This window comes from Salmo trutta, unplaced genomic scaffold (assembly GCF_901001165.1).
Source record: "Salmo trutta unplaced genomic scaffold, fSalTru1.1, whole genome shotgun sequence".
Classification (NCBI taxonomy): domain Eukaryota; kingdom Metazoa; phylum Chordata; class Actinopteri; order Salmoniformes; family Salmonidae; genus Salmo; species Salmo trutta.
The window spans coordinates 3,075,552-3,087,460 of NW_021823043.1; the positions used below are offsets into that span (position 1 = coordinate 3,075,552).

An 11,909-nucleotide genomic window follows, 5' to 3' on the forward strand; every position below is an offset into this window, starting at 1 on the left:
CATTTAGTCATGAATCCCCTTCAATGTAATCGGTGAACCCGACAGTCTCTCCTCTAGTCCAGCTAACTGCTGTTCATGATGCAGAAATGCTGCCATCTGGTGGCAAGCTATCATATTGTGTACTACTGGATTTAATTGAACAGAATACATTAGTGTTGGTTAAGATACAGTGACAGACATATACAAAAAGGTGCATGCTACCTTTCTGGTACAAAATATACTGCATTTACCTGTTTATACATCAAAAATACACCAAGTAAACATTAGGAAGATATGGATTGTAAAAATGACTAAACATTTTCAAGATCATTCTATGACAGACAGAAGGAAGTTGTTTGTTTTCACGGTCAATGTTTCCAATATACATTCAACAGTGCAAAAAACTTTGGTATTAGCTATAAACAACACAACGCAAACAATTTGTCGTCTGCACAATAAATGAAAACTGACTGACTGCAGAACAAAGTGCTTCTTCAAAGACAACGTCCCAGCATGTTTTAAGGATGGAATTGCCCAAACCACCAAAGTAATAAAGACTAAGAAATGTATGAAAAATATGTATGAAACAGATCAGTGCAGAAAGTATGGACGGCTTCTTCCATACCACATCTAATAAACATTTCACAAAGAGAAGTACTGGTTGTAACTATTTCTGAAGTAAACAAATTGACACAAAAACTAAAGAATGACAATAAACAAGTGAAAACATCCAGAACTCACATTAATACGCATCTTGTTCCACTTATCTTAATATATAAAGAGGAAAGACTGGCATTAAAAAAAGTGCATTTTTGATAACTCCAAAATAGCTTCCGGTCTGTGCCTTCTTCTCCCATGGCACTATGCTGTTCACATTATGGCAGAAGACTCAGAGTAGCTCTTTGTCAATAGGAGAGGTACCATTTAGCTTAGAAAGGCTGAGTTTAGTCATGTTCTGCAGGCCGGATAAGACCCTTGTGGCAAATTCTCCAATATGGATAGCAAGGCCTCTTGAATACAGCAGACAGCACTATTAAAGAAGAGCCTCATCAGCATTGGAAATGCCATATAGCCTACTATACAGATGACTATGACCAGAGAAACGCTGAACAGGATATGGGGTCTGTAGTGATGACAGCGGTGTCATTCTTCACACACAGCATGTATCTCCAGCATATGAAGTCACCAACGTCCATGTAGTCTCTTCCTCCCGAGTGGCGCAGCGGTCTAAGACACTGCATCTCGATGCTAGAGGCGTCACTACAGACCCTGGTTTGATCCCGGGCTGTATCACAACCAGCCGTGATCAGGAGTCCCATAGGGTGGCCCGCAACTGGCCCAGCGTCGTCCGGGTTAGGGGAGGGTTGGGCTGGGGTAGGCAGTCATTGTAAAATAAGAATTTGTTCTTAATTGACTTGCCTAGTTAAATAAAAATATATAAATAAATTCCTTCCGCCATGTAGCTGTAGACACTGTAGGTGCCAAGTAGTCATGAAACAGAAGACGACGGAATGAAACAGAGTAGGCACTAGCTCAACTTGTCCAATAAGAAACACCAATTTTAGTTTTCCGTTGCAAAAAGTTTTGCTACAGTGTGCTCTAATGAACAGGACCCAGGCTACCATCTCTCTGACCATGACAACACTATAGGACAGCATAGAGGCCCAGGACATCAGACTACCGTCCATGTGGACGCTGAGCATCTCTGTTGACGTTGGCCAGGCTGTGAGCCAGTCTCTTAGTAAACAGAACATGTGATTTACCACAGTATGAACGGGTAGTCTTCAACAGCTCTTCTTCCAGTGGGACCAGCAGAGAGCTCACAGGATCCTCCCTAAATGAGTACTGAGAAATAGAACATTCTGTTACCAAACAGGCACTACATGTGAAGTCCACAGTTCTAGATATCTACTACAGCTGTGGCCAGAAATTCATTACATTTTAGTCATTTGGCAGAAGCTCTTATACAGAGCAACTTACAATCAGTACAATTCACATCAGTGCATGCTTTTAATGTGTGATCAAATAGACGGGTAGTGAAACATGTTTTAATAGTTGTATGAAGCGTAAGAAACGTCCAACCTTTCTTTTCAGTGGAATAAATGTCCATGAAGCTGCTGAGGTGATGTAGAGATAAAAGCCTCAACATGGTTAAATCCCACCTTATTATCCTCCTCAGTCCAACTACAGATTACACAATCAGTCTTCTCCTCTTCCCAATAATGGAAGTACCTTTACAGCACTCCCAGGAAATCAAAGGGGATTACTATTTTACGTCCTCTCGTTCCGTTTAGTCCCTGATATTGGGTTACTAAAAGTTAAGCCCCCCCCACCGGTCATAAAGCTCCATTTCCAATGTGTGTGTTGTTTTTATGAGGATGACGGAGCACTGTGCCAGTGGAGACTGAGCCTCTACATGTACCATCAGCACTAAAACTTTACTGCTCTTTCCTGGGCCTTGGTTTAACTGTGGCTTTAATACTCTCAGATATTATGTATGAGGTGTGTGTGTGTGTGTGTGTGTGTGTCAGATGTACTAAGAGGCAAGGACGCAATATTGACCAGACATCTTTCTGATGGACGCTCGATCCTTAGTTATAGGAAAGCAATACAAACCTGGACATTGATGATGTCATTAAACAAATGCCCAGTGTAGTCGATATCATTAAAACAACTTTGATCAGTTAGAACACATCCCTATAAGGAAATCTGTTACACTCAACACTGAAACTTGTGGAGATCTGCATAGAACTGGTCTGGACGCACAAACAACCATTTCCTTACACACCTAATACACAATCAATGAAAAACAAGTTGTTTTCCCATCTGGAAACCCTGATCTGTGATCGTTTAGTTTACCTGTCGTATGGCATCGTAGACGGCCCAGAAGGCGGGCTGAAATACTGCTCTGTGATTGTTTAGCCTACCTGTCGTTTGGGGTTGTAGATCTGTGATCGTTTAGCTTACCTGATGTATGGCGTCGTAGACTACACTGATCTGTGATCATTTAGTTTACCTGTCGTATGGCGTCGTAGATCCTTGATCGTTTAGTTTACCTGTCGTATGGCGTCGTAGATCTGTGATCGTTTAGTTGACCTGTCGTATGGTGTCGTAGATCTGTGATGGTTTAGTTTACCTGTCATATGGCGTCGTAGATCTGTGATGGTTTAGTTTACCTGTCGTATGGCGTCGTAGACGGCCCTGAAGGCAGGCTGTTTGAGGTCATGGTACACTCCTCTGTTCCCGTGCAGGATAAAGATACCCTCCTCCTCCGCGGAGCCACAGTTACTGCCGTAGATACAGTGGTCTGGACGGTAGTTCCAGTGGCAGGGGACTTCCAACAGACACTCTGGAGGGGGAGAGACAAGGGCTAGTTTAGAGGGGCACCAATCCAATACTTCTGCTTGTCTTATCGCCCTGGAGCTTAGTTGATCATCTTGACACACACCTTATTACCCAGGTAAACAATAAGGCAAGACAATACACTGCTGCCCTGCAGGGCTGAAGTTGGGATACCTGCCACAACTATTACATTTAAAAGGTTCATGTTTCTAATCAAATCTACATTTTATTTGTCACGTGCCGAGTACAACAGGTGTAGAGCTTACAGTGAAAAAAATAAGCTTACTTACAAGCATATAACCAACAATGCATTAAAAGTGTTAAGTATAAAATAGAAAATAAAAGTAACAAATAATTCAACTGCAGCAGTAAAATCATATTGAATGGTGTTAAACAGCTATGTGTTGAGAGTTGAGTCTCACCAGGGTTGTGATGGAAGATGTTTCTACTATAACAACCATATACACTGTCTATATGTCATGTGACTCATCATGTGGTGTAATAAGGTGCTGAGCTGTGAGTCTCACCAGGGTTGTGATGGAAGATGTTTCTACTATAACAACCATATACACTGTCTATATGTCATGTGACTCATCATGTGGTGTAATAAGGTGCTGAGCTGTGAGTCTCTCCAGGGTTGTGATGGAAGATGTTTCTACTATAACAACCATATACACTGTCTATATGTCATGTGACTCATCATGTGGTGTAATAAGGAAGGTGCTGAGCTGTGAGTCTCACCAGGGTTGTGATGGAAGATGTTTCTACTATAACAACCATATACACTGTCTATATGTCATGTGACTCATCATGTGGTGTAATAAGGAAGGTGCTGAGCTGTGAGTCTCACCAGGGTTGTGATGGAAGATGTTTCTACTATAACAACCATATACACTGTCTATATGTCATGTGACTCATCATGTGGTGTAATAAGGAAGGTGCTGAGCTGTGAGTCTCACCAGGGTTGTGATGGAAGATGTTTCTACTATAACAACCATATACACTGTCTATATGTCATGTGACTCATCATGTGGTGTAATAAGGAAGGTGCTGAGCTGTGAGTCTCACCAGGGTTGTGATGGAAGATGTTTCTACTATAACAACCATATACACTGTCTATATGTCATGTGACTCATCATGTGGTGTAATAAGGTGCTGAGCTGTGAGTCTCTCCAGGGTTGTGATGGAAGATGTTTCTACTATAACAACCATATACACTGTCTATATGTCATGTGACTCATCATGTGGTGTAATAAGGAAGGTGCTGAGCTGTGAGTCTCACCAGGGTTGTGATGGAAGATGTTTCTACTATAACAACCATATACACTGTCTATATGTCATGTGACTCATCATGTGGTGTAATAAGGAAGGTGCTGAGCTGTGAGTCTCACCAGGGTTGTGATGGAAGATGTTTCTACTATAACAACCATATACACTGTCTATATGTCATGTGACTCATCATGTGGTGTAATAAGGAAGGTGCTGAGCTGTGAGTCTCACCAGGGTTGTGATGGAAGATGTTTCTACTATAACAACCATATACACTGTCTATATGTCATGTGACTCATCATGTGGTGTAATAAGGTGCTGAGCTGTGAGTCTCTCCAGGGTTGTGATGGAAGATGTTTCTACTATAACAACCATATACACTGTCTATATGTCATGTGACTCATCATGTGGTGTAATAAGGAAGGTGCTGAGCTGTGAGTCTCACCAGGGTTGTGATGGAAGATGTTTCTACTATAACAACCATATACACTGTCTATATGTCATGTGACTCATCATGTGGTGTAATAAGGAAGGTGCTGAGCTGTGAGTCTCACCAGGGTTGTGATGGAAGATGTTTCTACTATAACAACCATATACACTGTCTATATGTCATGTGACTCATCATGTGGTGTAATAAGGAAGGTGCTGAGCTGTGAGTCTCACCAGGGTTGTGATGGAAGATGTTTCTACTATAACAACCATATACACTGTCTATATGTCATGTGACTCATCATGTGGTGTAATAAGGTGCTGAGCTGTGAGTCTCTCCAGGGTTGTGATGGAAGATGTTTCTACTATAACAACCATATACACTGTCTATATGTCATGTGACTCATCATGTGGTGTAATAAGGAAGGTGCTGAGCTGTGAGTCTCACCAGGGTTGTGATGGAAGATGTTTCTACTATAACAACCATATACACTGTCTATATGTCATGTGACTCATCATGTGGTGTAATAAGGAAGGTGCTGAGCTGTGAGTCTCACCAGGGTTGTGATGGAAGATGTTTCTACTATAACAACCATATACACTGTCTATATGTCATGTGACTCATCATGTGGTGTAATAAGGTGCTGAGCTGTGAGTCTCACCAGGGTTGTGATGGAAGATGATGTTGAGCAGGTCCTGGTCTCCCCAGGTCATGTTTAGTTTATATTTCTGCAGTAGGGGCATCAGCAGCTCCTCCCACCTCAGACCCACTGACGTCATGTCATTCTGATCACACAGAACAGGACAGAGAGGACATTGTTGAAGTGGAAAATCGAAGAGCCTGTGCAAACATCTTTATGAGTTTTGTTTGTCATTCATTCAACAGGGATAAAATGATTGTAGAAAATCTCGATTCTCCCATCTCTGGATGACATTATATCTGACTGTATTGCAATGGTGACCTCTGCTGGTCGAAGTTTATATTACCTTGAAGTGTGTGGCCCTGATGCGTGTCATGTTCATGAGCATGACTCCAGAGTTGATGCCCGTCCTGCCATAGTAGGGGTGGCGGGCAAAGCGGCTGTACCAGGCGATGCGTGGCTCCTCGTGCTCCGGCGCCATGGCGGCCAGCTGGCTAGCGTTGAAGTGAGCTAGCAGGGACCACAGAGCGTCGACAGGCTGGAGGAACAAGATGTCCGAGTCCACGTAGACTAGAGAATCCACCTCCTTTAGGATGAGCTGGGGGACAGAAACAGAGGTTAGAGGTCAGAGGCCAGGAACAAGATGTCTGAGTCCACCTCCTTTAGGATCAACTGAAGACGAGAGAATCAGAAAACAGACAATCCAGTTAGTGTAGACATTAATAGTAACACTTTTACAGTCACTCCAAGATATTATTTTGAGGCACTGGAAACCATCATCATGCTAATATTTAACTAAACTAAATAGAATTTCTCCAGCTATGAAACTCACAGGTAGGAAGAGTCTCTGAGAAGCACATGGTTTGAAGAGCTTCTTCCACTCTCCAGCATTCTCATGGGGAAAGGTGATGGGGTACAGAGTGTAGTTAAACCTGGAGCGGAACGAACTTGGCCACGACTCTAACTAAACACAGAACAAAGCAAACAGACATGTGTTATTACACAGAGGTTTTAAAAAGAGGTAAATACTCAAAAGTTTATAGACAAGATAGATAACCTCTAGGCCATGCATCAAACTCATTCCACGGAGGTCTGAGTGGCTGCAGGTTCTCGCTCCTCCCTTGTACTTGATTGATGAATTAAGGTCACTAATTAGTGAGGAACTCCTCTCACCTGGTTGTCTAGAGCTTATTTGAAAGGAAAAAACTAAAACCTGCAGAAGCTGGGCCCTCCATGGAATTAGTTTTACGCCCCGGGTCTAGGTTATACACGGACTATATCAAACATTAGGAACACATTCATAATATTGAGTTGAACCAACAAGGGATCATAGCTTTAACAGGTGATATCAACAAGGGATCATAGCTTTAACAGGTGACATCAACAAGGGATCATAGCTTTAACAGGTGACATCAACAAGGGATCATAGCTTTAACAGGTGACATCAACAAGGGATCATAGCTTTAACAGGTGACATCAACAAGGGATCATAGCTTTAACAGGTGACATCAACAAGGGATCATAGCTTTAACAGGTGACATCAACAAGGGATCATAGCTTTAACAGGTGACATCAACAAGGGATCATAGCTTTAACAGGTGACATCAACAAGGGCTCATAGCTTTAACAGGTGACACCAACAAGGGATCATAGCTTTAACAGGTGACATCAACAAGGGATCATAGCTTTAACAGGTGACATCAACAAGGGATCATAGCTTTAACAGGTGACATCAACAAGGGATCATAGCTTTAACAGGTGACATCAACAAGGGATCATAGCTTTAACAGGTGACATCAACAAGGGATCATAGCTTTAACAGGTGACATCAACAAGGGATCATAGCTTTAACAGGTGACATCAACAAGGGATCATAGCTTTAACAGGTGACATCAACAAGGGATCATAGCTTTAACAGGTGACATCAACAAGGGATCATAGCTTTAACAGTCTATGTCATGGAAAGAGCAGTGTTCATAGTGTTTCCTACTCTGTGTGTATCATGTATACCGGACCAAATGGGACTTTATTGAAGCCTATATTCTAGTTGTGATGTAGATGCTATTACATTATTATATTAGGGCATGTGATATTACATCGTCATTGTCACAATCACACCTCATTACTACCACATTATTATGCCTCCAATCACAAGCTATAGGACTAGTAGTGCATCCAGTCCAACTCACAGCTTCTATAAAGCTGGCGTGCAGCTGGTCTTCAGCGAAGATGTGTAGGCACAGTGGTTTGATGCTGAGCATAACAGCAGACTTCAGCATGGTGAGAGTCTCCTCTAGTCTCTGTCCGCAGGCCACTACAGCCAGGTGCATGGGTGCCGCCGTCCAATCACGGCCCTCTGCTTCCCTCATGATGTACCTGCAAATAAACAGAAGTACGCTAGAGTTAAATCAAAGTTTGTTTCATTTAAAAGGTTAAAACCGTAGGTCAATGATTTATGCCAGGTTCACCAACTGGTTCAGACACGTCACTGAACGCTGTTCTGCTCTTCCAAACCTGGAGGGGGGCTTGCTTGTAGACTTCTCTTGCCAGACGAACAGCTCTATTGCCCTGTCATTCCCCTTCTCTCTCCCAACTTCCAAGTCTCATATCTAAAGTGAATATTTGACAGGGCCAGAGAGGATTTGAAAAGGCTATTCTTCTCCTCATCACACAGCAAACCAGATGCCTGTCACCACCAGCTAAACCGAATAGCGACAGAGATCCCTTGCTTGACTGAAGAGACAAAGCAGTAAGGTTAGCATTTAAAAGTTGTTGTAGGACAGAAGAGAAGGCAACCTGATTCTCTTGTTTGTCATTCACACTAGTTTGTTGACTGTAACAAACTGTTAAAGGCCATAAACACCCGTTTAATTGCACATCCTGTTGCTTAGCAATCCAGCAGAGACCACTGAAGTTGGCCAACAGAGATTTAACTTCCATTTCAACAACTGCAAACTGTTTTCCGATTATTATTACTCCGTGCTTTCTGGTGTAGACTACTGACTGATGCCCACATGTGTTGTCAAGACATCTGTAACTAGTATTTATGTAACTAGGCAAGTCAGTTAAGAATACATTCGTATTTACTAGGTCAGCCAGCACCACCCCAACGGGTTGGTGAAAGGGTGACGGGAAACCAATCAGCTATGAAAATAAAGAGGTGTCACTCTTTATGTTGTGGAAATCTCTCATACGTCAAGTCACGAAGAAATATATGTTATTGAACCTAATTCGACCAGTTAACTTTCCCGCAGAAAAAAACCCGTATTTTCTTTATTACAGGTTCATCCGTGCTATATTGAGCTTGTTTTGCTATATGTACATGTCTTTGCGAGCCTTTGATCCTAATGTAGTTGTTAGGGCTGGAACTGCAAGTACACAGTGTCCATGACCATAGTGAAAGTGGGAAGGATGCAACAAGTTAGCCAGAGGAATTGTTACAATTTGTCTTGTCACTGTATATTTGTTTCACAGAGGCAACTTGATGAAAAACCCGTTCATCTGATACTATCGTGGAGAACACATGTCAATGGTGCACATTCCAATACATTACCTGCAGAGGAAATTATTTTTCCACCAAGAAAGTTATGCATTCATTTTGTGTCAAGCCTTTTGAAGTGTATTACAATCGAGCTATATAATAAGCAGTGTAACTATTACCTAGTGTACCAGTGTTGATCGCCTGGGCCTGTTTCGTCCGGCCCTCGCCTGGTTTCTTGTCCAATGTCGCTTCGCTGAGAGGCCGCGGCTCGATGGAGGAAAGTCTTCCGACCCAGTCCTCCTCCGACCGACAGATCTGAATAAAATAGTTTACTATACACGTACAAGGCCGAGAACACGGCAAACAACATGCACACGAGGAATGCACGAATGTAACGCCGCATTATTAAAAGTAAAAGCGCTTTCAAAAGTCAGTCATGACACAGGACGAAGCTGGCTACCACCATTCACACCGTTCTGTGAGAACCATTGGGGGAAGGGAGGAGTGTAAATAACAGTGAATCCCTTCCCCGGTCTGTGTGTGACTCTGAGAAGTAGGCTACACAATAAATATGCTTTTCAAAACCACATTCATGAGGAAATATGAGAGCATCCTTCTGATATTACTTTTATGTTTTAATTGTAGGCCTATAATAAACGAAACGGCATTGTATTTGATGTGGGTTAGAGGTTATCCACTAGATGGCGCTATCGGTAGGTAAAAAGGCTGGCTTTCCATCCTTGATAGCCGCCGGAGTGGGCCAGACAAAAGATAGGTCTACTCTACCTACCGCGCCTTCAGAAAGTATTCACACCACCTTTCCCACATTTTGTTGTGTTACAGCCGGAATTTAAAATGGATTAAATTTAGATTTTGTGTCACTGGCCTACACACAATACCCCACAATGTCAAAGTAGAATAAAAAAAAATGTAAGCTAAAATGTCTTGAGTCAATAAGTATTCAACCACCCTGTTATGGCAAGCCTAAATAAGTTCAGGAGTAAAAATGTATTTAACAAGTCACCTAATAAGTTGCATGGACTCACTCTGTGTGCAATAACAATGTTTAACATGACTTTTGAATGACTACCTCATTTCTGAACCCCACACAAACAATTATCTGAAAGGTCCCTCAGTCGAGCAGTGAATTTCAAACACAGATTCAACCATAAAGTTTAGGGAGGTTTTCCAATGCCTCACAAAGAAGGGCACCTATTGGTAGATGGGTAAAAATAAAATAAAAAAACAGAAATGTAATATCCCTTTGAGCATGATGAAGTTATTAATTACTCTTTGGATGGTGTATCAATACACCTAGTCACTACAAAGATGTAGGCGTCCTTCCTAACTCAGTTGCCAGAGAGGAAGGAAGGTGATTCTAACATGTACTGACTCAGGGGGTTGAATACTTATCTAGATCATTGACAAAAAAAATACAATTTCATCCATTTTAATCCCCCTTTGTAACAAAATTAGGAAAAAGTCAAGGTGTGTGAATACTGTACATGCCAATTGTGTCAGTTAAACACTGTGGCTAGAATTGCTTTCACTACTTACCCATTATTGGTCACCATCCAAACATACGTTCCCTAGAACCCTGGTTCATATCCAGGACAAGCCGTTAAAGTCTAGAACCCTGTTGTTATAGAAACATGGACAACAGACAGAAAGCAGAACTCTTTTCCAATACATAATGCCATTATTTATATCTTTCTTTATAGACATTGAACCATGTAATCAACCAAGTTGTCCATACATTTCTAAACAGCAAAGCTTGGTAGAAACAAAACAAATAATAGAAAATGTAACAGTGAATGTTGTGATACAGTACCATTTGTGGTGGTGTTAAAACGGACACAATTCAAAAACAGACGTTGTTTTGAAGAATATTTTCTCATGAATGATAAAACCACACCAGGTCCCGGCTGATGTGAGTCAATGACAATACAATTCAGTCTCCAACACATTCAATCAATAAATGACACTTTACAACTGAGAGACAAGTACCAAAAGAGAACCCATAGGTTTTCAATCCTCTCCGCATGTACCTCATGTTTTCTCCCATAATGCAACACAAACTGAAGAACTCTGAACCATAATCATCATGTCACGACAGTTCTCATTGGACAGGAGGTTGAATGTCCCGATGTTGACATGGATACTAACACTGACGTGATGTTATAACACATTAAAACAGAGCTGTACAATAGGCTAAGATCAGCTAAATGTAATGACATTACTTCATGTTTAGAACACAGGTTTCAAAAAATAGTTTTTAAAAGTCAGTTAAATTGACCTAAAGTTAATCAGAGAAATTTCATTAAAACAAGACTTCAGATTGTGGTGTTTTTTTGTCCAAAAGCAAACCACAACTCAAGGTTGGTAGTAGAGTGCTAGCTATAACCTGTAGCTGCTAAATGTGTTGATCTAGCTATAACCTGTAGCTGCTAAATGTGTTGATCTAGCTATAACCTGTAGCTGCTAAATGTGTTGATCTAGCTGTAACCTGTAGCTTCTAAATGTGTTGATCTAGCTATAACCTGTAGCTGCTAAATGTGTTGATCTAGCTGTAACCTGTAGCTGCTAAATGTGTTGATCTAGCTATAACCTGTAGCTGCTAAATTTGTTGATCTAGCTATAACCTGTAGCTGCTAAATGTGTTGATCTAGCTATAACCTGTAGCTGCTAAATGTGTTGATCTAGCTATAACCTGTAGCTGCTAAATGTGTTGATCTAGCTGTAACCTGTAGCTGCTAAATGTGTTGATC

At 41.5% G+C, this 11,909-nt stretch overlaps 2 protein-coding genes across 4 annotated transcripts in view; both read right to left on the reverse strand.

The window, feature by feature from the left end:
• The window catches only part of LOC115188433 (glucoside xylosyltransferase 1), a 601,934-nt gene extending 590,317 nt beyond the window's left edge, over positions 1-11,617 (reverse strand). The window contains exon 1 of the mRNA XM_029747290.1: positions 11,546-11,617. The gene's annotated coding sequence lies outside the window, so the exon portion shown is untranslated. The remainder of the gene's footprint in view (positions 1-11,545) is intronic.
• Positions 1,515-11,705, reverse strand: LOC115188435 (glucoside xylosyltransferase 1-like). 3 transcript variants are annotated; one of them, XM_029747294.1, is made up of 9 exons: positions 11,580-11,705; positions 10,699-11,545; positions 9,321-9,456; positions 7,850-8,036; positions 6,493-6,624; positions 6,007-6,258; positions 5,682-5,805; positions 3,156-3,328; positions 1,518-1,824 (listed from the first exon to the last, which is right to left on the reverse strand). In XM_029747294.1, the coding sequence occupies exons 2-9, from the start codon at positions 10,700-10,702 to the stop codon at positions 1,657-1,659; spliced, it is 1,176 nt and encodes a 391-aa protein (XP_029603154.1). In that variant the 5' UTR covers positions 10,703-11,545; positions 11,580-11,705; the 3' UTR covers positions 1,518-1,656. The 3 variants fall into 3 exon arrangements, with proteins under 3 accessions (XP_029603151.1, XP_029603154.1, XP_029603152.1); XM_029747292.1 differs by lacking the exon at positions 11,580-11,705 and having other exon boundaries at positions 10,699-11,546; XM_029747291.1 differs by lacking the exons at positions 10,699-11,545; positions 11,580-11,705 and having other exon boundaries at positions 1,515-1,824; positions 9,321-9,652.
• Positions 11,706-11,909: the final 204 nt, after the last annotated feature.

What these genes read in the sequence shown, in the direction of transcription:
- LOC115188435 (XM_029747291.1), bottom strand. Translation starts at nt 9,544, where the DNA reads ATGCGGCGTTACATTCGTGCATTCCTCGTGTGCATGTTGTTTGCCGTG. An exon ending in GATCAACACTGGTACACTAG is followed by an intron (nt 8,037 to 9,320) that starts GTAATAGTTACA and finishes GTTTATTTGCAG; the next exon opens with GTACATCATGAGGGAAGCAG. An exon ending in ACGCCAGCTTTATAGAAGCT is followed by an intron (nt 6,625 to 7,849) that starts GTGAGTTGGACT and finishes TTCTGTGTTTAG; the next exon opens with TTAGAGTCGTGGCCAAGTTC.